The sequence below is a fragment of the Octopus sinensis genome, linkage group LG16, assembly GCF_006345805.1.
Source record: "Octopus sinensis linkage group LG16, ASM634580v1, whole genome shotgun sequence".
NCBI classification, from domain to species: domain Eukaryota; kingdom Metazoa; phylum Mollusca; class Cephalopoda; order Octopoda; family Octopodidae; genus Octopus; species Octopus sinensis.
In genome coordinates this window covers 24,712,652-24,740,288 of record NC_043012.1, presented here as the reverse complement: position 1 = coordinate 24,740,288, position 27,637 = coordinate 24,712,652, and the positions used below count along the sequence as shown (strand labels likewise).

The 27,637-nt window shown below is 38.8% G+C and overlaps 1 protein-coding gene across 1 annotated transcript in view; it reads right to left on the bottom strand.

The window, feature by feature from the left end:
• Positions 1-1,062: 1,062 nt before the first annotated feature.
• LOC115220488 (PDZ and LIM domain protein 1) overlaps positions 1,063-27,637 on the bottom strand; it is a 71,949-nt gene continuing 45,374 nt past the window's right edge. Inside the window, exons 2-3 of the mRNA XM_029790619.2 lie at positions 7,294-7,442; positions 1,063-1,237 (exon numbers count right to left, since the gene is read on the bottom strand). Of these exons, the coding sequence (XP_029646479.1) occupies positions 1,159-1,237; positions 7,294-7,442 (228 nt within the window). The 3' untranslated portion in view covers positions 1,063-1,158. The remainder of the gene's footprint in view (positions 1,238-7,293; positions 7,443-27,637) is intronic.

The following is a 27,637-nucleotide window of genomic DNA, read 5'->3' as shown; positions in this document are numbered from 1 at the left end:
GAATGTAACGATACCCCGATGCGTAGGTCATCGACCCCTGGAGGAAGCGAAAGAAAGCGGAAGTTGAATCCGCAAGGGATTTGAAATCAAACCGGGAAAGGGTCACGAGCGAATACTGCAAGATATTTTCTCCTTCATTCAACCAATTTAGGCAAACCATCGCCTTTAATGCATGGTAACACGAGTGGTATGAAGATCAAATTGGTGATTCCGTTTATCATTGCTGCTCTATTAAAATCGGGGGGGGGGTTCCTTAATTTTTGTAGCTTGTTCCAGTAATGTCTCTTCGTCCGTCGCCCTTGTGGCAAATAACAAAACATTATTATCATTGTTGTTGTTGTTGTTGTTGTTGTTAAATATTTCCCTATTTCTAAAACCTCAACGGCCCTAAACCATGTCGTAGTTACCTTTTTTTCTGCTTCTCGATATATTTACTTCATTTTTGAACAACCTTCGCATGAATATGTCCGTGTTTCAACATTAAATAACCATCGCTATATTATTATTATTATTATTATTATTATTATTATTATTATTATTATTATTACTATTATTATTATTATTATTATTATTATATTATTATTATTATTATTGTTATTATTATTATTATTACTATTATTATTATTATTATTATTATTATTATTATATCCAACTCTCAAAAAGCAATAAAGAAATTAATATTGTGGTTACTATTGTTGTTGTTATTATCATTATTGATGTTGTTGTTGCTGTTGTCGTTATAATTGCTGTTATCACATATTTGTTATATAGTCCGTATCATCAACATTTCTCTGTTGTTGTTGTTGTTGTTATTATTATTACTATTAGTGGTGGTGATGGTGTTTGTTGTGGTAGTGTGTGTGTGTGTTTTTTTGTCTTACTAAATATGCAATTGTTTATAAAATATTCCTTAAATTTTACATTAACATTCGTACACACACATACACATACGTACAATCATATATGCTTACATACAAGCGCATCCATCCACACACATACACACGCGCGCGCACGCATGCGCACAGATATTTTCTAGGTCTTGCAGTTATGTAAATGCCATTCCTGATGTTGCTGAAGCTGTTGCTGCTGCTGTTGTTGCTGCTGTTGATATTCTGTTAGAGTTGTTCTTGGTGGTGTTGCTGCTGCTTTCTGCTGTTATTACTGTTGTTGGTGTTTCCATGGTGAGAACTTCAGTGGACCTTTGGGGCGGATATCTGAGGGTGGAGCGAAAGCTTGTCTGCAAAGAGAGAAACCAAAATGAACATTAACAAATTAGCATTAATTTAACAGTTGAAACATTAGCAACAGAGTTTCGTTCAAATGGCGACAGTTCTAAAATTACGAACAAGCCTGCATCAATGAATATCAACAATTAACACATTCGCAACAATGAGTACTCATTAATCATCGATTATTTTTTATCACTAAATATTTAGATAACTAATCAACAAGTGGAATCAAGAAATAATTAATGCATTCGTAACAATGCAGGCGTAGGAGTGGCTGTGTGGTAAGTAGCTTGCTAACGAACCACATGGCTCCGGGTTCAGTCCCACTGCGTGGCACCTTGGGCAAGTGTCTTCTACTATAGCCTCGGGCCGACCAAAGCCTTGTGAGTGAATTTGGTAGACGGAAACTGCAAGAAGCCCATCGTATACATACATATATATATGTGTGTGTGTGTTTGTGTATCAGTGTTTGTTCCCCCAACATCGCTTGACAACCGATGCAGGTGTGTTTATGTCCCCGTAACTTAGCGGTTCGGAAAACGAGACGACGAGATGGTGAAGATGCCGACGACCGCTCGGTTCAAAGTCTCCCTTGACCTCAAGTGGCCTGAACTCTCTACATGAACACCACCCTGTACATAACTCCATGTCCCCCTACATTGCCTTGCTTTTTGCTTTTTGAGCCAAAAAATTAACTAGCTAACTACTGGGCTTACAAAAAATAAGTCCTGGGGTCGATTTGCTCGACTAAAGGCAGTGCTCCAGCGTGGCCACAGTCAAATGACTGAAACAAGTAAAAAGAGAGAAAAAAGACATGAATTATCGAGTGCTTTTATAATTAATTCCTTGCATAAATTAACATCTGTTTATATCACTGACAAGTTGTTTTTCTTTTCTTTTTTTATTTGTCCAAATTAAAGAACTGCGGCCATTCTGGAGTATCTTTTAGAAGAGTTTTAGTCGTCCATGTCAACTCGTAGTAGAGATTTTAAAATCTGATGTTTATTTTATCGATCTCTATGTCGAAATGCTTGACTAAGTGTAAGTTAGCAGTTGGTTCAACGAATAATAATTATTTCTAATTTTTAACCATGAGGCCAGCAATTTTAGAGAATGGGGGTGAGTCATTACATTGACCCCCATTGCTCGACTGGTACTTATTTTATCGACGTCCCCTCCCGAAAGAATGAAAGGTAAAGTCGACCTCGACGAAATTTGAAGAAAATGCCTCTAAGCATTTTTTTGTTCGACGCACTAACTTCCCCCAGCTCGCCGCCTTTGTTGGTGCAGTAATAATCCTTTCTAATATAGGTACAAGACCTGAGTTCAAATTCCGCCGAGGGCGACCTTGCCTTTCATCCTTTCGAGATCGATAAAATAAGTACCAGTTGAGCACTGGGGTCAATATAATCGACTTACCCCCTCCTTCGAAATTGCTGGCCTGGTGCCAAAGTTTGAAACCAATATAGGTACAAGGCCTGAAATGTTAGGACAAGGGGCAAGTCGATTACACTGACCCAAGTACTTAACTGGTACTTATTTTATCGGCTCTGAAAGGATGAAAGGCAAAGTCGACCTCGGCGTTTCTGAACTTTGCGTCCTGGACTCAGAACGTAAAACCTTAAGAAATGTCGCTAAGAATTGCGTCCGGTGGACTAAATATTCTGCCAACTCGCCGCTCTAAACAACAACAAAAACAACAATTCTTTCTACACTAGGCGCAAGGCTTGAAATTTAGGATTTGGAAATTAGTCGATTACATTGACCCCAGTACACAACTGGTACTTATTTTATCGACCTCAAAAGGCAAAGTCGGCCTTGGCGGACTTTGAACTCAGAATGTAAAGACGGACGAAATCTTGGCAGACATTAATGGCTCTGATATCAAGAAACTGGCTTTTCTGTTCCGCCGCACCTACAGTGTAACACAAATAATGTTTACGATGCAAAAGCACTTCTTCTTTCGTTCGTTCCTTCCTTCCTTTCACCATCGAATCGACCAACGGCCATCGATGAATCAATCCTATGACAAGCATCATTTGATTGTTATTGAAAGTTTTAGTTCTTCGTGGCTTTTCGTTGCATTGTTTTACGAGTTTTCTTACAAGACTCCCATAAGGTCGATTAAGCGAGAGAGAGAGAGAGAGAGAGAGAGAGAGAGGGAGAGAGAGAGAGAGAGAGAGAGAGGGAGAGAGAGGGGAAGAAAAATGCCTCCTCCCTCCACATTTTCACCTCTCAGTATTTTAATTAGTAATTTATTTGCTAATCACTATCAGAAGAAGTATGACAGGCAACATTGACGGAGGGATTCAAACTGAGAGGGAAGAAAGCCGGAGGAGCAAAGCATTTTAGCCATTCTATCCGATGCCTTGACAACTACTACTTCTGATGCTACTGCTGCTGCTGCTGCTGCTGCTACTGCTGCTGCTACTGCTGCTGCTGCTGCTGCTACTGCTGCTTGTTGGACTCTCGGTCTGAGTGACCTTCTATTTCTAGTGGACTACGTTTAAATCATTGCTTCTTGTGTTGCACTCAACCATTACATCTGAGGTTACCTTAAGCCATTCTGCTTCAAGTAAAATACCATCGTCATCATCACCATCATCATCATCAATGTAGGGATTTATAGCTGCAGCAGCAGCACCACCAGTAGCAGTAGTAACAGTAGTAGTAGTAGTAGCAGCACCAGTAGCAGTAGTAACAGTAGCAGCAGCAGCAGCAGTAGTAGTAGTAGTAGTAGTAGTAGTAGTAGTCGGAGGATGAGGAGGATGAGGAGGACAAGCAGCAGCAGCGGTTTATCCCTCTTCCCACTGCCCCAAGATCAGTCCTGAGCCCTAATCTAGCAAACATATCCTCAAAGACATTCCAGCCGTGAACAACCTGGCTTTTTAAGGATAAAGCATAGAACTACACCGTCAGTATTCGTTTTCTTATTTGCTATGATACAAGCGAGTGCGATGTTTGAAGGGGAGTTGGCCGCCGTTCAACAAGAAGTCAAGCTTTAACAATGGAAACGATATTTCATTTATGTCCGCAAAATGTGTGGAATCTCGCGCTGAAAGTGAAAGTAATCTCAATGTATTAAGCGTTGCATAACTTAGTTTATTTTTATTTTTACCGTTTAACACATTCTGAAGAAATATACGGAATAAGTACATTGGATAAAAGAACTTTTTTTGTTGTAGAAAAAGAAAGAATATGTACTCTTAATATAAAGTACCTGTTAACCCAATGTTCTGACACAGAAACGTTTGTTAATGTGGAATCTTTGTAACCTTTTGTTCAGATAACAGGCACACGCGCTTGTATCTATGGTCTATTAAACATAACCGTTTCTCTTTCCATACGTTTACGAGTCTATCAGTCACTGTGTCTGTTACTATACGTACATACATACATACATACATACATACATACATACATACACACACACATATATATATAGTTAATCCAAACAAGAAAGCACAAAAAAACACAACAACGCGAGGACGTGGAACAAATATAGTATTATTGATATATTAGAAGAAATAAGGTACTCAGAAATCTGGATGGCTTTGTATTTACAGATATTTATTAATATTTCACGTTTTTATAAATCATATATTTGCGCTTGCGTCCACTCTAGTGGAGTCTTCAATAGATTTATAAAAACATGTGACATATTAATAAATATCTGTAAATACAAAACCATCCAGATTTCTGAGTACCTTATTTCTTCTCATATATAATACCTATACATCATCTCCAAACCTTCTAATACACATACATACATACAACATACATACATACATACATACATACATACATACATACATTAGGAATGAGACGCTTACAACACCTAGATTTCCTAAGCGGTTACCAATCTATGTACTCACTGGGCTCGACGTTGCTTAACTTCGGAGATCGTATGAGAACCAGAGCTTTCAACGTGATATATATATATATATATATATATATATATATATATTATATATATATATATATATATACATACATAAAATATACATTTGTATTTGTTTTGTATTTCTCCTTAAGTGCAGTTTTAAAATTAGTGAGATTTAAAATTCAGTAAGCTGAGCGAAAGAAAGGTCCACTTCTTACTCTTGATTAACAGTCATATTATATAACAATTGTAGAGGTCAGCTGTCAAACTAATGTCACTGCATTCGCCCCATAGCCACCAACATGAAAACAAACTAGCTTATTCTGACCTTTTTAGTGTATTTAGAATTAATTATTTAATACTTTAAGATGTTCGTAAAGTAAGAACTTTCTTTGACAATGCATGACATATTGAAGTCTAGTTACGAAATACCAACAAACTGTAATATAATTTTAGTAATAGATAATACAGAAGGAGATTTTAAATTAGAACAATTATTTGTGTATCAAAATTGTAGGGCTTTAAAAGACAGCAATAAAGAAATTCTTCCGGTCAGTTAGCGTTTAGATGAGAAAGAATGGGTCAGCTGATCAGTGTTTTAAGGTCGTTTACTCTTTTACTCTTTTACTCTTTTACTTGTTTCAGTCATTTGACTGTGGCCATGCTGGAGCACCGCCTTTAGTCGAGCAAATCGACCCCGGGACTTATTCTTTGTAAGCCCAGTACTTATTCTATCGGTCTCTTTTGCCGAACCGCTAAGTGACGGGGATGTAAACAAACCAGCATCGGTTGTCAAGCAATGCTAGGGGGACAAACACAGACACACAAACACACACACACACAAATATATATATATATATATATACGACGGGCTTCTTTCAGTTTCCGTCTACCAAATCCACTCACAAGGCATTGGTCGGCCCGAGGCTATAGCAGAAGACACTTGCCCAAGGTGCCACGCAGTGGGACTGAACCTGGAACCATGTGGTTGGTTAGCAAGCTATTTATCATACAGCCACTCCTGCGCTCCATGGCTTATTTTTGATGGCTTATTTTTGCTCAGTAGTTTTTTTGCTCTCAAAGGTCTTTCGTGGGCAAGCTTTTTCGAGATGTGAGTCACATGAGACATGAATCATCAGACGGTCCGCAATACCCCACAAAAAAAAAAGAAAAAATTCATGGTACTTTTTCGTCAAGCATACCATTCAGAACGTCTCGCGGGCCGCAGTTTGCCCATGAGTTCTAGAAACTCACCAAAGCATTTAAAGTCACTAAATTAAAAGTTGTTTTCTTCGCATCAAATTCGATACTTTTTTCTTCTTTCACTGCTACTTTTATTATAAGAGCTCAAGGTGCCGAGCAGGCGAGATAGTTATTACTCTGGACGAAATGCTTTGCGGCGTATCTTCCGGCTTTAAGTTTTGTTTTCAAATACTGTCGAGGTCGACTCTGATTTTCATCCTTTCGAGGTTGAGTAAACAAGAACCACTCAAGCGCTGGGGTCGATGTAATATACTAGGCTACCCCGACAGCCATCTCTCCCATAATTTCAGGCATTGTGCCGATAGTAGAAAGGATTTTCAATAAAAGAATTTTCGCAATTGATACTACAAATGGAGAAGGGTTCTATTTTACTTCAAGAATTTTGGAAGAATTTCAATACGAAGCACGCAATTGAAAACACTCATTCGTTACATCCAGCGGCATGAAAGGATGTCTGGAATACATTTTTGCCTGAAAGTGCAAATAATTTTCTTGGCTTTGATCTTCCTTGCATTGGCCTGCAGAGACTCTCGCATTGGTTGCATGGAGGGATATTTTAGAATTTGCCAAGAATCTAGAAAAGCACATTAAAACGGAGCTTGTTCCAGTTTCCAAAGCGTTTAATCGACTGATATACCAATGAGTTTCCAGATCGTTGCAGGCTTTATTCTCCACGCCCATCCGCCGCCACCACCACCACCAGCAGCAGCAGCAGCACCACCACCACCACCACCACCACCCAGCTGTTAATGGTACTAATTTTCTGCTGACTGAGCTGGAGGAACGAGGAATAAAGTGCTTTGCTCAATACGGTATCCACTCAGGGGATCGAAACCATGACCGTGCGAACCTGAGTCAAATACGCTAACCACTATTAATTTCTATATATATAGATAAACTTAAACGTTCTTTACTTACTTAATGAGTGTCAACTGGAGCATATTGCCTGCATTACTAATTAATTGGTGAGCTTGCATGTGAGTGAGGTTCTGCGTATTTGTGCTGCCAATAGCTAAGATCGCATCCCCACCGTGCAGTCTTCCTTGGGCTGGACTGTTAGGAACAACCTAAAAACAGACAGAAAATATTTTGAAAAATGTACTTTAAAAAATACAATCTACTTTAAATATACATGTTGAATAAATTAACGTAGCACGAATACAAATACAATCTATTTTAAATATATTACTACATGTTGCATAAATTAAGACTGTATAAATACAAATAAAATCTACATTGATTATATTAAGGCGGTGCTCCAGCATGGCCGCAGTCTGGTGACTGAAACAGGCGAAAGATAAAAGATAAAAAATACTAGCAGAGAAACTGCCCTCCGGGCGGTTTTCTCCTTGTTATCACTATATATATAAACGGCAAAATGTCTGTCTGTGTGTGTGTGTGTCCTTTATACAAATCCACAATTTTTCAGTTAAAGGGCTCGCACTTTCTATGGTCATTCAAAACCGTCCAAGAGTGGTCGTGCACATCTTTATATTTCCCCAGTCACCCCGCAGAGCCATTAAAAAGTCAATAGAAGTGACTTTTTTGTGAATTTTCTATCCAAAACCCAATCAAATTGCCCGAAACTTGATACGCCAATTGAAAGCTTGCTAGCTGTATGTGGTTGGTCGGAGATTTGGACAGTACTCGCGTGTATGTGTGCATGCACGCATCTGTATATGCATGTACTAGCATTATGACCCGGCGTTGCCGGGTCATAGTGCTAGTTGAGTAATATTTGCAAATTAGATTCCCAATTTGTGCTATTTTTCTACTATTTTACATCTAATTCTTCTTTGAATTCTTTATTCATTTAATAGTATTCACTCGCTCAATAAGTTTAGGGCATATATACAGAAATGTGCCCCACCAAATTTGTTTCCTCATAGCTTTCAGAAAAATGAGAATTTTTAATGACATTTTCTACAAATAGCTTTTAGATTACGATTATATAGGAATTTAATAGGGAAAAATGGAGCGGCTGTTTCATGCATTACGACTTATTTAATTATGGTATATTGAAAAAAAATTGTTTTGAGACTCATGTGGTCCCTGCTATTTCTAGCGTAGAGGACGGACAAACTTTAAGTTTCTTTAAAAGAGAGAGATTGAAACTACGATAAAATAATCCTTTCTACTGAAGGCACAAGACCAGAAATTTTGCGGGAGGGGACTAGTACGATTAGATCAACCCCAGTGTTTCACTGGTACTTAATTTATCGACCACGAAATGATGAAAGGCAAAATTGACCTCAGCGGGATTTGAACTCAGAACGTAAGGACGGACGAAATGTCAGTAAGCATTTTGACCGATTTGCCAACGATTCTGCCAGCTCGCTGCCTTAACTGCGATAAAATAACGAAAGAAATGTGCATTCAATAACTAGCGCTAGCATTGTACTCCGCTTTGGAGAAAGATTTCTTTCGGAAAACTTTCGGTAAAGGGTAGAAGAATCCTCAAAAGTATTTTTCCCAACATAATTGTAATAAAATCATCAAAACACATGAGAACAAAGTCGAAATGCGTGAAGTGTCCGCCTCTACATTTTTTTTCTTTACTTAAATTCCGGTGTAACTGTAATTTGTACCATCTAAATAGTTTTGAAAGAAATATAAAATTTCATTCAAAACCAGCCATTTTCCTGAAAGTTATAAGGAGAAAAAATTGGCGGGTAGAGGTGTACACTTCTGTAGTTACGTCCAACTAACGTAAATAAATCAAAGCTAGTTTTTTTATTCAGTTTTCTATTTCTCCAACAACACTCTACTAATATGAAAGAATTCTGGAATCAGCATAATTGGTTGACGCTGGCTTAGATTCATAATTTGTTAAAAGTAGCATTGTAAATATTTGAGCAACCATATATTTCCAGAAGTATAAACAGACGTTGAAAAGCGCTTCTCTTCAGTAAACTGAAATACGCATTGAATAACATTTTTGATTCAAGTGTGTACTTGAAATATTCAATTATAAAGAAGTTACAAAACAGCATTTTGATAAAAAAAAAATATATATATATATATATATATTTTAACTAGAATTTATAGAAAAAATTCCAGACAGTCTAGCCTTTAATAATTGCACTCTTTTAGTAAACGTTACATAATGCCAACTATTTGATAAGCAGTTTTCTCAATTGTAATAAAGATAACTACATGTTGGATAAATTAATGCGGCGTAAATATCATATAACTAAGTATGGTCATTCATAGATATCTTAGGTTTTATACCCTCAAGTCAAAAACTTCTGCTGCTGCTGCTGCTGCTACTACTACTACTATTACTACTACTGCTACTGCTGCTGTTGCTACTGCTGTTGCAACTGTTGTTTAATATTTGGATGAACAAAGATTACTGGAGTGTCGACCAAACCATTGATATTTCTCATGATACTTTACGACCTGAGCTCAATCCGATCAAGGACGAAATTTGCTTTCAATCTTCCCAACCGTCACAATGTCAATATAAAATAAAGTGTGGGTAATCCCGTGCCTGTGTTACAAGCAATTATCCTCTTCCTACTCATCCACCTCCTCCTCCTCCTCCTCCTCTCCCTCCGTCATCGTCCTCACCACCAACACTACCATCACCATTAGCGTCATCATTACTATCCCCACTGTGATGATGATGACAACGACAACAACGACGACGACGATGATCACCATCATCATTAGTTTACCATTTATGACAGAATATAAACGAATTCTTCAATTGTAATCATAAGCAACAATAAGCAACAGATTGTTCACCAATTAAGAGAAAAAAAAGGTAGACCGATTCCTACGATTCTAGAATTTCCTTAAGCAATCAGCAACAGGTTGTTCAGCAGTTTAGATAGAAAGTTAACCGATTCCAGTCAATTGTAACAAAACCAACACAGTAAACCAATCCAATATACCAAAAGAAAACAATTTCTAAAGCTATAAAACAACAGCAACAACAATAGCAACACCAACAAACAGTCAAAGAGTTGATGGTAAAATAGCAAACAGGTCGGTGGTGCGGTTGCGGTAATTTGAATCTCGAAAGATCTCAATTTATACGACGAACATTGCAAAAGTATAGCAGTGCAGTAGTGTTGCAGCATGACCAAAAATAGTTAAAGAATTAGATGAACACAGAAATAGTATATCCGCATCGCTGGTAGGATTCGAACCTATGATCTCTGGGTTGAAAGTCCAGCGCGCTATCCTCTGCGCTGCAGATATATTTATTATTCAATTATTAAATTATCTCAAGGCGGCGAGCTGGCAGAAACATTAGCACGCCGGGTGAAATGCTTAGCTGTATTACGTCTGCCGTTACGTTCTGAGTTCGAATTCTGCCGCAGTCGACTTTGCCTTTCATCCTTTCGGAGTCGATAAATTAAGTACCAGTTACGCACTGGGGTCGATATAATCGACTTAATCCGTTTGTCTGTCCTTGTTTATCCTCTCTGTGTTTAGCCCCTTGTGGGTAATAAAAAGTATGTATTACGTCTGCCGTTACGTTCTGAGTTCGAATTCTGCCGCAGTCGACTTTGCATTTCATCCTTTCGGAGTCGATAAATTAAGTACCAGTTACGCACTGGGGTCAATATAATCGACTTAATCCGTTTATCTGTCCTTGTTTGTCCTCTCTATGTTTAGCCCCTTGTGGGTAGTAAAGAAATAAGTATTATGTCTATCTTTACATTCTGAGTTCAAATTCCGCCGTGGTCGACTTTGCTTTTCATCTTTTCGGGATCAATAAATTAAGTACCAGTTGCGTACTGGGCTCGATCTAATCGACTGGATCCCTCCCTTAAAAATCATTTCAGGCTTTGTGCCTAGAGTTGGAAAGAATATATGAGAGAAGGCCTCCCGCTCCCAGGTTTTGGTTTTTAAATGTCATCGATGCTTCTGTTACTGCCTTTTGTGCTTTTTTTGTTTTCACTTATATGCTGGATAAATCAATGGAGTACAAATACAATTTTATTTTAAATATATTACTATACGTTGCATAAATTAAGACGACATAAATACAAATAAAACCAGCATTATATTATTCAAACCCAGATCAATACCAATTGAACAACTGTGTGACCAATGGTGTGCCTAGGACTATATTACTACTCAATAATTTCTCTCTCTCTCCCCCCCTCTCTCTCTCTCTCTCTCTCTCTCTCTCTCAGATGACAGTGTCAATGTTCAGATCCTTCATGTTGGCCCAACCGAAACCCATTATTATTTTGAAATCCTGGTAAGTAGTGGTCCATGTTATTTTGACCCCTCTCCTTTGACCTGTCCAGCACGGGAAACCCTACTAGGAACTTGCGCTCCCCAAGTTTCATGATTGATCTGGCACTAACAACAAAAGCTCTCAGGGTCATTGAAACATATGAGCCATCACATCACATCAAGGACTGGACCTCATGGGGTGGGGGGACTTATTGGAGAAAAAGAAAACAGAATCGAGACTTGGAATATTTTTGATTATGAAGCTGTTTTTTCATGATTGATCTGGAATTAACATGAAGAATCTGAACATTGACACTGTCGTCTGAGAGAGAGAGAGAGGGAGAGAGAGAAATTATTGAGTAATATAGTCCTAGGCACACCATAGAAAGGCAGAATAGTCGCGGTTGGAACATCATTGGTTGGAACAGTTGCTCAAGTGGTATTGATCTGAGTTTGAATATAATGAGCAATAACATGATAGGGGTGGATGGAAGTTGAACACGAACGTACAACTTGCTTGAAATAGGAGCCAACACATCCTCGTATCACCATCTTTAAAAAGAAAAGGCGAGGGCTCAGAGCATGCAAGAATATGTCATATTCACTTTTCGTTTAATTTTTGAGATGTCAGATTTTTCGCCGCACTTCGTAGTTCAGGTCATTAACATAATTCCTCGGCAATACTGGACTAAGCACCTCTTATTGGGAGATGCAGTCACAGCTAAAATATCTTTGACCGTAAGCATTCTCGTTCTTGTACACAAGAACAACCATTACAATATCAACGACAACAATAATTGCAACAACAGTAGAATGAAACACACTTGGCTAATTTGTTCACTATTTCCAAATGATTCAGGCAAGAATTGAAGCTTCTAGAACTCTCAGGAAATCTCTTTAAAGCTAAGGGTTTATTTGTGAAAATGATTTAACCTAAATTTCAGTCAGAATATTCTATTTTTGGTAAATCAGTATTTTTTTTTTTTTTTTTTTGCCAATTTTCCGGTAAATATTCAGCAAAGCATGTTAAGAGCAGATTCTTTACTCGCTTTACAATTGCGGTTGCTTTAGTCTGTTTCATCATTCTCGACGTCCTCATTCTTATCATCATCATCATCATCATCATCATCATCACCAACAACACCTACAACAACAACAATAATAACACCACTACTACCATTGCCGTTAACATCATCGTCATTTTTATCATCGTTATCATCACCATCACCACCACCACCACATTCAACCACTGCAGCAGCTGCCGCCATCGCCGCCAGAGTCACCGTCACCATCATCATCACCATCATCATCATCATCATCATCATCATCATCATCATCATCATCACCATCATCGTCGTCGTCGTCGTCATCACCTCTACCATCCTCGTCTTACTCATCATTATCAAGATGGAACGCCATGATCTTACTCTCCTTACTACTACTACTACTACTACTACTACTACCACCACCACCACTGCTACTACTGCGCTGCTGCTGCTGCTGCTGCTGCTGCTGCTGCTACTGCTGCTGCTACCGTTGTAAGAGGTCGGTGGATTGACAGGCTCGCTCTGAATTGTACACACAAGCACAGTTCAATCTCCGCTAACAACAAGCTCAGGGAATTATCAGAAAAAAGACATGATCCTCAGTTATTTCACACCATTCAAGGATCTTCTAACTGGCGTCTATGAATGATTTGAATTCATAGACTCATTCCTAAAACTGGTATATTATTATTATTATTATTATTGAGTGAGAGAGCAGTTCATGCCATCAAAGTGATACTGGGGTAAAATATACGAAGCCCAATATGCCCATCATGACTACCCGTCTGATAAGGGTACACCAGGCACATGCATCACAACCATATGTGTGCGACATGGTGATCTCATATCAAGATAAACAGCACATGACCTTGCAGGTGGGGCCCAGTTAGAATTTTCTTCAGGTTGAGTAGCCCATCCCGCTCAAAAGGTCCCTGAATAAGGGTTGTTTAAGGATGTTGAAAGAATCACCCATGTTTCCAGAGGTGAATTATTCAAACCTCAAAGAATCCCTCTCAACACATGGCTATGATGCTCCCCCACTACTTCTGCTCGTGATCAGAGATGCACATATCGTCAGCCACTAAGGGACATGCTCAACTGGTTACGGTCAAACAACTGACAAGCAAATCTGTGGTATTGAGCAGAATATTTGCTGTAGCCCATCTTTTATACCAAGACAAAACAATGTACATGATAACACTTATTATTATTATTATTATTATTATATTATTATTATTATTATTATTATTATTAGCTTTTCTTCTTTCATTTTATTTCCATTTCTTGCCTAGTGTCTAAGGTGGCGAGCAGGCAGAAGGAGTTAGCACGCCGGAGAAAATGCTTAGCGGGATTTTGTCCGCCGTTACGTTCTCAGTTCAAATTCCACCGAGGTCGACTTTACCTTTCATCCTTCCAGGATCGATAAAATAAAGTATTAGGGTCAAATGTATAGACAGATAGAAAAAGAGATGGGGGAGAGAGAAGTGTTGCAATTTATTAATTGAACACGATTGACACAAACACTTTTCCTCTCCTGATAGCCATAAGAAAATGTGTTTACATATATAAACAAAAAGAAAGAGGAAGTGAGAAAGAGAGAGACAGATAGAGAGAGACAGATAGAGAGAAAGAGGGAAAACGGGAGAAAATATTAAAACGCCTGATTTCGAATAAGCCAGAGCCGAATCAGCGACGCCAGATAGGCAGAGCCAAAACGTCTCATATTGGGTTGGAAATTAGTGGCCATGACCTGTTAGAGAACCTTTAAGATTATATTGGAAGGAAGGGAGGGAAGGAGAGATGAAGGAAGGAAGGAAGGAAAGAGGGAGGGCAGGAAGGAAGATGTCCCCAAGATTGTACGCTGCTAAAGGACGTTCAGGTGTCAAGTGGTTCATGTTAGATCGGACGACGGGACGGATTAAGAATACCACCCAAATGGGTCTGAACGTAAAGAACCGGAACAAATACTACAAGGCACTTTGTTTGACATTTTTACAGTTCCATCAATCCACAGCGTTTGGATTCGTACCTCTTTATCGATTTCGAAGAACGGATGAGAGGCAAAGTTGACGTCGGCGAGATTTGAACTCAAAGCGCATTAAGTCAGAACCAAATACAGTGCAGAATTCCGTCTGGCGCTCTACCGATACTCCTACTTCCCTGCCTGAGAACTGCTTCAATCAGCGATATCATTCCCCCGTTTCTATATTTATGGCCTGGCGCCAATATTATTATTATCTCTCACTAGTTCCATCTCATACCTGTGTTTCTGTGTGTGTGTGTGGTATCTGAGGGTGCTTGTGTATAAATATGGGTACTTGTGTGTGTGTGTGTGTGTGTATGTGTGTGCGTGTGTGCGTGTGTATGTATGTGTGTGTGTGAGTATGTGTGTGTATGTGTGTGTGTATGTGTGTGTGTGTGTGTGCGTGCGTGAGGGCGTATGGGTTAATGGTTAGAGTGTTGCCACTCACTATTGCAAGATCGTGGTTTCAATTCGCAGACTGGGTGGTGCGTTGTGTTCTTCAGCCAAAAGCTTCATCTCCCGTTGCTCTGCGATCTCTTCGACACCTGATGCGTGGCACACCTGTGCACCTGCTTAGTCAACGTCACTTTGCTGGAGATAGTGAGCTAATGTGCGGCACGGAAAGAGCTGGCAGAATCGTTAGCACGCCGGGTGAAATGCGTAGCCGTATTTGGTCTGCCGCTACGTTCTGATTTCAAATTCAGCCGAGGTCAGCTTTGCCTTTCATCGTTTCGGGATCGATAGATTAAGAACCAGTTACGCACTGGGGTCGATGTAATCGACTTAATCCGTTTCTCTGTCCTTGTTTGTCCCCTCTGTGTTTAGCCCCTTGTGGGTAGTAAAGAAATAGGTATTTCGTTTGCCGTTACGTTCTGAGTTCAAATTCCGACGAGGTCGACTTTGCCTTTCATCCTTTCGGGGTCGAAAAATTAAGTACCTGATACGTACTGGGGTCAATTTAATCGACTAACACCCTCCCCCAAAATTTTCGGGCCTTGTGCATAGAGTAGAAAAGACTGTGCAGCACAGACATTTGATCCTTATAAAGAATCATTTGTGCAGGTCGTTCGACGGGAGAGTCCATCGTGTCTGTATATAAATATAAACTCCAGCTACAGTCTGTCTCCTTAGTTATCTTTCCTTTTACTTTATATTCTTTTATTTTCTAATGAATATATTTCCATGGGTGTTTTCTTTTTACAGAGAACACACACACACACACTCAGAGAGAGAGAGAATTATGCACACACGCCTTCTTCCCCATCTCCTCACTGCCTTTCATTTACGTATACATAGACGTTCTCCATTTTCTCATTAATACCATAAAAAAAACCTCTCTACTTACCATCCACACACACAGACATTCTCCTCTCTCTCCCTTCTCCTTTCCCCGCACGTTTTATCTAACCTACTTACTACGCTCTATTATTCCCAACTGAGTAAATTTCTGTTACTTTACTTTTATATCCGATAAACAGGCTAATAAATGTATCTTACTGAACCGAAGTTGTAGTGATTGTAGAAGCTACGCCATTTTCCAATGCGATCATTTAAAAAACATAGATTTTATTCGGTGGGGAAATGTGGTTTTTGTTTATTTACTCGTCAGGTGTGACTACATGACTGGATGGAGTAAATGGTATTTCAAGCAAGTTGAATGTTCAGGTGTTAATAGTTAGCAGAGTTTTGGGTTGGGTTGGGTTGGGTTTGGTTAGGTTAGAGTTAATTGCTGTAATTAAAAAGGAAAAAATCGAGAGATTTCGGTTTAACTCTTTCAAGAAGTTCGCAACGGAACCATGTCATTTCCGGTTTCAATTTCACTGTGCAGCATTTTTAAGCATGCATCCATGTATCATCTTCTGCTATAGCCTAGGGTAGAATTTGGAAGACGGGAATTGTATGAAAGTCCGCTATATACATACATACATACATACATACATACATACATACATACATACATACATACATACATATGCACTTTTCTACTCTAGGCACAAGGCCCGAAATTTTTTTCTTTTTTTTTTTGCGGTGGGGTGAGGTAGTCGATTAGATTGACTACAGTGCGCAACTGGTACTAAATTTATCGACCCCGAAAGGATGAAAGGTAAAGTCGACCTCGGCGGAATTTGAACTCAGAGCGCAAAGACATTCGTTATTAGAACTTGTTGTCGATGGTACAAACTAACGACTTAATTGAAGCCGTTTACATATATTTCTATAAAGTATTTCGATGTTAAGAAATATACTGACAAAATGAATTCCTACTCCTGATATTTGTTCTCTTTTTATTAATCTTTATATTTCATGTTGCTCTATCAATTAGGGCGCTAATTTGTTTGTTCTGTACATGGAGTTATTCTTCTTTCTATTATTATATATATATATATTATATATATATAATATATATATATATATATATATATATATATATATATATATATGTATGTATATTCTTTTATTCTTTTATTTGTTTGTTTCAGCCATGCGGCCATGCTGGAGCACCACCTTTAGTCTAGCAAATCGACCCCAGGACTTATTCTTTGTAACCTAGTACTTATAATCTAACGGCTTCGTTTGCCGAGCAGCTAGGTTACGGGGGCGTAAACACACCAGCATCGGTTGTCTAGCGATATTGGGAGACATACACAGACACACACACACACACACATATGTATACGACGGGCTTCTTTCACTTTCCATTTACCAAATCCACTCACAAGGCTTGCCCAAGGTACCACGCAGTGCGACTGAACCCGGAACCATATGGTTGTGAATGAAGCTACTTACCACATAGTCACACACACATATACACATACCACACAGTCACACACACACATATGGAAGCACTCCGTCGGTTACGACGACGAGGGTTCCGGTTGATCCGAATCAACGGAACAGCCTGCTCGTGAAATTAACGTGTAAGTGGCTGAGCACTCCACAGACACGTGTACCCTTACGTAGTCTCCGGGGATATTCAGCGTGACACAAGAGAGTGACAAAGCCGGCCCTTTGAAATACAGGTACAACAGTAAACATGAAGGAGAGTGAGAGAAAGTTGTGGGTGAAAGAGTACAGCAGGATCCCACCATCCTGCCGGAGCCTCGTGGAGCTTTAGGTGTTTTTCGCTCAATAAACACCCACAACGCCCGGTCTGGGAATCGAAACCGCGCGATCCTACGACCGCGTGTCCGCTGCCTTAACCACTGGGCCATTGCGCCTCCACACACACACATATACACATAAAAGTTCACAGATACAGGCCTGGCTGCGTGGTTAAGAATCTCGCTTTGCAACGAAGTTGTTTCGGGTTCAGTCTCACTGCATAGATCCTTGGGTACATGCCTTTTACTCTACCCCTGGACTGACCATTGCCTTCTTAATTTGCCAGACGGAAACTCTTTCCGTCTACCAAATTTCTTCACGCGGCATTGGTCAGTCTAAGGTGCCGTGCAATGGGACTTAATTGGAAACAACATGGCTGCAAAGCGAGATTTCCAACCACACAGCAATGCTTGTGCCTCTGATTAGCCATGCCTACATTATTTCGATTTATTTCTCGCTTTGCACATTATTCGAAACGTTCTAGTCTGTCACATGACCGATATTCATGCAGTATTTCTTTCTTTCTTTATTAACTTCATGGGTCTAAACGTAGAGGGGACAAACAAGGACAGACAAAGGGATTAAGTCGATTACATCGACCCCAGTGCGTAACTGATACTTAATTAATCGACCCCGAAAAGATGAAAGGCAAAGTCGACCTCGGCGGAATTTGAACTCAGTACGTAATGGCAGACGAAATACCTATTTCTTTACTACCCACAAGGGGCTAAACACAGAGAGGACAAACAAGGACAGACAAACGGATTAAGTCGATTATATCGATCCCAGTACGTAACTGATACTTAATTAATCGACCCCAAAAGGATGAAAGGCAAAGTCGACCTCGGCGGAATTTGAACTCAGAACGTAATGGCAGACGAAATACCTATTTCTTTACTACCCACAAGGGGCTAAACACAGAGAGGACAAAGAAGGACAGACAAACGGATTAAGTCGATTACATCGATCCCAGTGCGTAACTGGCCCTTAATTTATCGACCCCAGAAAGGATGAAAGGCAAAGTCGACCTCGGCGGAATTTGAACTCAGAACGTAACGGCAGACGAAATACGGCTACGCATTTCGCCCGGCGTGCTAACGAATCTGCCTGCTCGCCGCCCTATTTCATGCAATATTGAAGTTTACAGCATCATCAAAATGTCCATCAGAACCTGCTTCAGTATTTTCAATACTGTATTAGTTTACATAATCTTGTATGTAAACATTGCCCAAACACACCCAATTTTCCATACGTAACGGACACATACATTTCATACGTCATATATACGATGCTTACATGTCATATACAAAAACAAGTCATCCTCACACAGGCGTTTGTGAACATATGACCAAAAAGTGAAGAGTTTTTCGGAACATAAGTAACAAAAAAAAAAAAAACCGCCTGACACCATTTCGAATCGGTGGTCTTGCATCTTCACAGTAAGTCTTGTGTTTAAAGACAAGAAGGACGTGTGTGATGTCGATGTATATTTTGACCTAGAAATGCTTCCCAGGTTTGCATTTGTCCGCTTGTCTGATTCTCTCTCACTCTACCTCCGTTTCTCCCCACCCCCCGTTCTCCCTTTTAACAACGGACCCCTATGCGAACATATCGGCTGGGTTAAAGCATGAAGCGTCTTATCAGAGTTTATCAAGAACATTTAAAAGTTAATTCTTTAAAACTGATGTGTCATAATTTTAAGATGAATCGAGTTTATTATTCGACTCTAACCTGTATTAAGATGAACTTTTGACTTCAAATTAAAATTATCCAAAATTATTAAGAAAGAAAAACAAACCCAACGAAAGTATATAAAAGAGGCGGGAGTAAAACTTGCTTTATTCAACAACTTTTTCAACAATAAGTTTATACTTTATCGAACTTCCTAACCTCGGGAATTGAATAAAACCGTTTTCTACAATAGTAAAATGGGTCCTGCATATTTGTGACATAATAAACCAAGAAATTTCAGTTTATTAATATTGCAACGTTAGTAATGAGAACGGTGATTTTTCTGCATGGCTAGTTTTAATGAAAGAAAAACAGGCGAGTGACAACTGTGAAATTTTAAATTAATGAACCTGATATCTATGGTGACAACTTCGGACAAATCGGGACTAACATGGATTTCGTCATCAAAGCAAAACAAACAAAAAAAAAATAAATAAAGCATGAAGCAGAGATATGCCCCACACAAAGAAACCTCGTCAGTTGTACGGAAACCACACTTTTCCCCACATATTTAATATCTATCTATCTATCTATCTATCTATCTATCTATCTATCTATCTGACTGTCTGTGTATGTATGCATGTATGTACGTATACCAAGATAGGTAGATAAACACGTGGATATCAGGAAGATTTTGAGAGAGGGTAAGCAAATATATATATATGTGTATATGTGTGTGTGTGTGTGTGTGTGTGTGTGTGAGGGCGCGTGGCTAGTGGTTAGGGTATTCTGCCCATGATCGTAAGGTTGTGAGTTCGATTCCCGGCGACGCGTTGTGTCCTTGAGCAAGACACTTTATTTCACGTTGCTCCAGTCTATTCAGCTGGCAAAAATGAGTAGTTCCTGTATTTCAAAAGTGCTAGCCTTGTCACACTCTGTGTCATGCTGAATCTCCTTGCGAATTACGTTAAGGGTACACGTGTCTGTGGAGTGCTCAGCCACTTGCACGATAATTTCACGAGCAAGCTGTTCCGTTGGTCGTATCAGCTGGGACCCTCGTCGTCGTAAACGACGGAGTGCTCCTATATATATATATATATATATATATATATATATATACACTCTACAGTATATACAGCTATACATAATAGCGTGTAGAATATTGAGTTAAAAAGCCCTCGGATGAAAAAGAAGCCGAAGGCAGCCGGTAGGGCCACGTACGTGGATCTAATACAGAGAAAAAAACGGAGGAATATTGGTCATAATATGCGCCAGAGTAACCGAATTTGCGGATTTACTTTATCAGTTTCTAAACACAAAATGATGAACATATACAGGGGGTTCATAAATTATCTTCACAACTTTACATAAAAGTGTTCTGTTATTTCTAATAAATTTTTGTTTGATTGCTTATGTTTTCCAACCACTAGCATCACGCTTGAAACTCAAAGAGTACCAACGAATTTGAACAAACGGTTTTGATCCATATATATATATTATATATATATTATATATATATATATAATTATATATAATATATATATATACTAGCAGTCTCGAGCGTAAACCGGCCAAAACTGCAGCAACGATCAGGAATTCGACTGAAGATAGAATGCTCCGAATGACCCGTCTTTTGTTTTTTTTGCTTTGCTTTTTTTATCGTCTAACTGTTCGGATGTTTTGCTGTCGTCTGTTACGTTCTTGTTCCATTTTTTGTTTGTTATATATATATATTACTATATATATATAGATAGATAGATAGATAGATAGATAGATAGATAGATATATATATATATATATATATATATATATGAAATATACATGAATATACGTATGCGCGCACGCACACACACACACATATAAAACATTATTTTTTCTACTAATTTTCACCCACAAAGTATTTGTCTACAAAAAGGTTACAAAAGAAGATATTTGACCGAACGGCCAAGCAGTGCATTTGAACCCGGAACCACACAGTTGCGGAGCAAACCTCTTTACCATACAGTTATACCTGCATCAGCTCAATAGCAACCTAAAAAATCGACAACGGCCTTCGTAGATTCGCCAAACTGGAAGTTTACCTCTATCGTTATGTTACATATAACGCAGATGTTTACATAATTAGATGTGTATGTAGCATGTGCCTACATCCACCCGAGAATAAATAAAATCTAAGAATATGTAATATAATAGTCAAGAATGTGAATGTCAATTCATAGCCAACACAAATATATTTGTGTGTGTAAGTTGGTGCAAGAATGTGTGAATATCTCAGTGCGATTATGAGCATGTCTGTTGTGTGTGAGAGAGAGCTGGAGATTTCTCATGCATTATGTAAGAATCTATTTATATATGTTTATGTGTGTATATATAGCTATGTGTTTGATGTGTGTATATATAGGCGTCTGCGTGTTTATGTATGATACGTTTATATAGAACTATTTTTACCCAGATATAATTTACATATGCACATATGAGTGCATAGATATGTGTATATACGCAAACATATATGTATGCATATAGACAGATATGCATGTATGTAGATCTATGCATCCAAACCTGTTTCAGGTTTGATAGATAAACCTGAAACGCATTCGTATATAGTCGTAAAGATAGTCATGCAATGAGCAAGCACCTATAGTTATGGTATTATAATCTTCAAATTATAAGACGAATAATGTAGTGCATAAAGTAAGTTGCAGACAATGGTTACCCAACAACGAGGTTCCAGTCCCTGGTAGCGATGTTTCGATTCTCGATTGATACAATTTCATTTTCCTTACGTCACTCATGTCCTTAGAAAAGTTATAAACGACATAAGTTTCATTTTATTTTTTTCGTATCTGAACTTGATTGCTTTAAGGGCAAAACTAAACTCTTGGAATGGATTAGAACTCTCAAGCAGCCTGGTACCTTATCCTTTCTACCGTCTCAGCCCTATGCAAGATTAAGTGGCCGAGGGATCATCCCCTTCTCCTGGGCATGACGCTAGTCTCCCACAAATATTTTTATGTGACTTGCAATTAAATCTCTGGGTAAATAGAGGGAATGTTAAACACAATGTCTCCAATGAGGCAAAAACGAAAGAACGGCTATCGGAGTAGAACAATCCATAAACATACCACCTTGAAGTAATTCTGACGTCTAAAGTAATTCACTCCTGTGCCTAAACCATATATTTTCATTCAAACGATCCCCTTCGATCTACAATTGATGTTGATTGTAGCGAAGTACACTCTGCCGTAAGCAATCGGTGTTTCAGTGAGAGTAGAACTTCCTTCCACCAGACTAAAAGACCCTTAAAAAAGGCGTTATAAGTGTGTTCCTTCCCTCCCTGAATAAACGGTAAAAGAACGAACATTGACGTCGGTCCCACAGATTATAACTTTCCTTCCTCAAACCCTTTGCGCCCACTGGAGCACAGACCATCAACGACTCTTCTCCACTGATCTTCTCTTCTGCTTCTCTCCAGTTGGATCCCTGTGGTTTCAGCTCTCCTTCAATGTTCTTTAAAATTTTGCTGTTCCGAGGGAAAGCCTTCTTTCTCAGGCCTTGTTGGTTTGGAATTATCATTGCTTCAATAACTTATCTTTTCTACGAAACACCCCCTTTTTTTCCCATTGGGAAGAGGTGGACCACAGTCTGGCCTTTATCCTTTGACCTGTCCAGCATGGGACACCCTCCTAGGAGATTGATGCCAAACGGGGAGGCAGGGCGAGCTGGCAGAAACGTTAGCGCGCCGGGCGAAATACTTAGCGGTATTTCGTCTGTCGTTATGTTCCGAGTTCAAATTCCGCCGAGGTCGACTTTGCCTTTCATCCTTTCGGGGTCGATAAATAAAGTACCAGTCTCGCACTGGGGTTGATGTAATCGATTTAATCCCTTTGTCTGTCCTTGTTTGTCCCCTCTATGTTTAGCCCCTTGTGGGTAGTGAAGAAATATATTTTATCGACTACACAGGGATGACTGGCAAAGTTAACACCAGAAAGAGTTGAACTTAAAACCGTAGGCAAAACTAGATACAGCAATGGCATTTTACCTTTTCTGCCAAAAAAAAACAACAACAACAACAAAAACATTTAAGTAACTTAAATCTAAACTGTAATTGTTATTTATTTTAATTAATGTTTATTTTTAATTTTTGTTTTATTTATTTATACTGCAAATATCGAATGGGAAAACAGCTTCATTTGAAATTTCCCTCCCTGTCTGAAACTGATAATGTTAAATACATTTGTGATATTTCAGTTCTGCCTATCAGTGCTGAAAGAGAGGTCGATAGAGTTGATAAAGTAAATATACAGAGGTTAATTCTCCTTTCTTTCTTTCTTTCTTTCTTTCTTTCTTTCTTTCTTTCTTTCTTTCTTTCTTTCTTTTTTACATGAAGAACATTTGAAGCTGTCTGTGAAATTATAAACCACACAGAAAAAGATACATCATAGCAGAGCCGTAAGCACACCATCGTTTATTCTATAGTAAATAAATTTTTAAGACATCTGCAATCTGTCTGGCAAAGTTCCTGCCTCCACATGGTGCTAGCAGCCAGAAGAAGAGAGTAACATTTTGTTTTTTTAAATTACTTATTCTATGGAAACAACAACTCTAGCAGCTAAAATACGATCGTGGGGTGGAAAAAAAGTTTTGCAGTATTAGAAAAATACTGTCGTATTGAAACTTGAGATGATCGGCGTTGACCTTGAAAAGTGAAAACATATTATCTTGAAGATCAAGTTAACATTCTCTGTCTAAGCTGCGTAGTAGTTTATTGTAGTGTTTCAAATGCGTGAGAGTGTTGAAGTTGGGGAAACTTCGATTAATTGAGATGTTATCTTTCATCTTTTATGTTTCAGTTAATGGATTGCGGCCATGCTTGAGCATCGCCGCCATGAAATGAAATCGAGCTAATTGCACTCAGTACTTATTTTTAAGTACTAGGGAATTTTTCTATCAGTCTCTTTGACCGAACTGCTAAGTTACGGAGATGTAAACGAAACAACACTAGTTGACACACAGTGGGATGTAAACACAAACACACACATATATACATACATATATATGTGTGTGTGCGTGCGTGTATGCGTGTGTTATGTTGGACGTGTGTGTGTGTGTGTATACACGACAGATTTCCACACACTTTCCGTCAACTAAATTCCTTCACAAGGCATTGCTCAGTCCGGGGGCTATAATAGAAGTCAATTGATTGTGCAATGGAACTGAGACTGTATATGTTCTAAGGTGGAGTGGCGGGGGATATTCAAAATCTAAAAACCATCTGCAAGGAAGTTAACTCCAATAGTATCAACTACTAACATCTTTGTTTTACAAACGAAAAATAACGCAGGCAGGAATTTACGTTGTCTTTAAAGCCAACTGGTGTCTATTGTCGATAAACAATAGACACCAGTCTAAAATATGATAAACAATATTTAAAACTAGTAAGGCTCACCTCCCAATTTGAATTTGCAATATTAGGGTCAATCCTAAGGTGGCGAGCCCGCAGAATCGTTAGCACGCTGGGCAAAGTGCTTAGCAGCATTTCGTCAGTTTTTACGTTCTCATTTCAAATTCCGTCGAAATCGACTTTGCTTTTCATTCTTTCGGGATCGATAAAACAAGTACCTGTTGAGTACTGGGTGTTGATGTAATCGACTCCCACGAAATTACTGGCTTTGTATCAAAATTTGAAAGCCATATTAGGGTCAATCCTAAGGTGGCAAGCTGGCAGAATCGTTAGCACGCTGGGCAAAATGCTTAGCGGCATTTCGTCCATTTTCCCGTTCTGAGTTCAAATTCTGGTGAAGTAGACTTTGCTTTTCATCCTTTCGGAGTCGATAAAATAAAATACGATTTGAGTGCTTGCGTCGAGTAAACTCATTCACTCTTTCCCCCGAACTTCCTGGTTTTCTATCAAAATTTAAAGCCAGAATTAGAGTCAAGCATGAAAGCAATAGTTAGGCAGAATCGCTTGACAAAAATGCCTTGTCGTTTTAGTTACGGTCCTTTGCGTCGACCTCCACCGACGTCGACCTCGTCGTTTATAATTTCAGGGTCGATTAAATAAGTACTGGTCATATAATTTGGAATATATGATACCTTATGTACTCGAGCCAAAAGCTTTCATATTTTCGTTAAACGATAAGTAACTTTCAGATAATTTCTCGTTGAATATGCGTGTATAGATAGATAGATAGATAGATAGATAGATAGATAGATAGATAGATAGATAGATAGATAGATAGATAGATAGATATAGATAGATAGATAGATAGATAGATAGATAGATAGATAGATAGATAGATAGATAGATAGATAGATAGATAGATAGATAGATTGGTCCATAGATAGATAGATGTGTACAAAATTGGCGACTTCATTAGACAATAAGTGTATAGAATAGAAAAGTTGCGTGGTGTGGCTTAAAGAACAAAGTTATGCTCAAGTCTGCTTTTTCCGGAAAGCCGATACAAATAAGTAATTGTAAAAACGTGTTGTTAGAGAATTCAGTCGACAAGAGTGCCTAACCTACGCACGCTCGCGCACACACACACACACATTTCTACATTGGGAGGATGAATCACGGAAGAACAGTTAGGTTGTTATCTCAAATGATATCCTCCTTGTACCTCATCTGACCGACAACCTAACCTTTATAACAAACGATAAACAGAAACACACGAAATATAATAGCTATTCTATTTTATTAACGAATCAATAATCGTTTTAAAACAGAAGTATGCTGGCAGAAAAGATAGGAGGCTGGGTAAAATATCTTATAGTATTACAGTGAAACAGAACGATCTGCGGAAACTAGTGACGGTATTTGTCAGCAATTGGTAAATACATACAGTTTAAAGGTGAAATAAATTGGCTTGCCAGGGGGAAGATAACAATAGCGTTTGGCAAAGAGATTATCATTGTGTGCCTTGCCCGAAACATCACAAGTTTTCTCTTCCTCATTGCAAACTAACGTATTGCACATTGTGAACTTTTTACATTTTACTATTTAGTAACATCCACCCTCAATGTTCTGGGTTGAAATCCTTTGTAAAGCATATTTTCTTGCTAATCTCCCTAGATTCGATAAAATACGTACCGGTTCATATACTAGGGTCACGTCAGTCGACCTATAGAGGATACTTTCTCCTTACAAATATGGAGGTATAAGATATTTTAGGCACAACTGTTTGGCGCCGCCTATTTGGTGAAAGATTTAGAAATAAATTATTTCTATTTTCAAAAATCAATGAATGTCTTTCACTTGAAATATGTTTTCAAAGGCAGATAGGCACCGACCGCTAACTAGCCATGCTACTCCAGACTGATGATGAGTAATGACTCTGAAACTAGTCTCTGGATGCTGGCTTTGCTGGGTGGAGGTGATTGTCTCCACTTTGAAAACATAAGGACACAGGAAATGTGTCAAGTGCAACAGGAAACGGTGTTTCCTAGGGCTAAATACGAGTTTAGATTTGTTCTCATATTGGAAATTAATTTTATGAAAGACGTTACGTATAACTGTTGGTTTCATATAACCACAGATTTAGTACAGATACAACATTATTTTAGCAGAATCTTTGGTTCCACGGCCTTTCCTAATTTTGCTGAACCAGGATTGGTCACCTTGGTCAACACGCTCTAAATCAAACAAATATCGAATTTACTTTAATAATTAAGAGAAATACGGGTATCCGTATATTAGTATATATTATACCTGTTTGCTGATACTGTGCGGTGCGAAATACTAGTTTGTGCACAGTAGCAGTAAACTAGTCTAGTGATTGTGATGATGTGAAGTTTTTGTTCGTAAATTAGTGCGGATTAAAAGAGCTCTCGGATCAACAGTGTCTGGAAAGTCGGTGTTCTAGCTGTAATGTCGTGGAAGAGATAATACGGAAGCGATTCTGCCTATGACCTTTCCAAGAACTCCGCTCCAACTCTGGTGGAAGTAATATGGTTTATGTTGTAGGGTGGCGAGCTGAAAGAAACGTTAGCACGCCGAGCGAAATGCTTTGCGGTATTTCGTCTGCCGTTACGTTCTGAGTTCAAATTCCGCCGAGGTCAACTTTGCCTTTCAATCCTTTCGGGATCGATAGATTAAGAACCAGTTACGCACTGGTGTCAATGTAATCGACTTAATCCGTTTCTCTGTCCTTGGTTTGTCCCTCTGTGTTTAGCCCTTGTGGTAGTAAAGAAATAGGTATTTCGTTTGCCGTTACGTTCT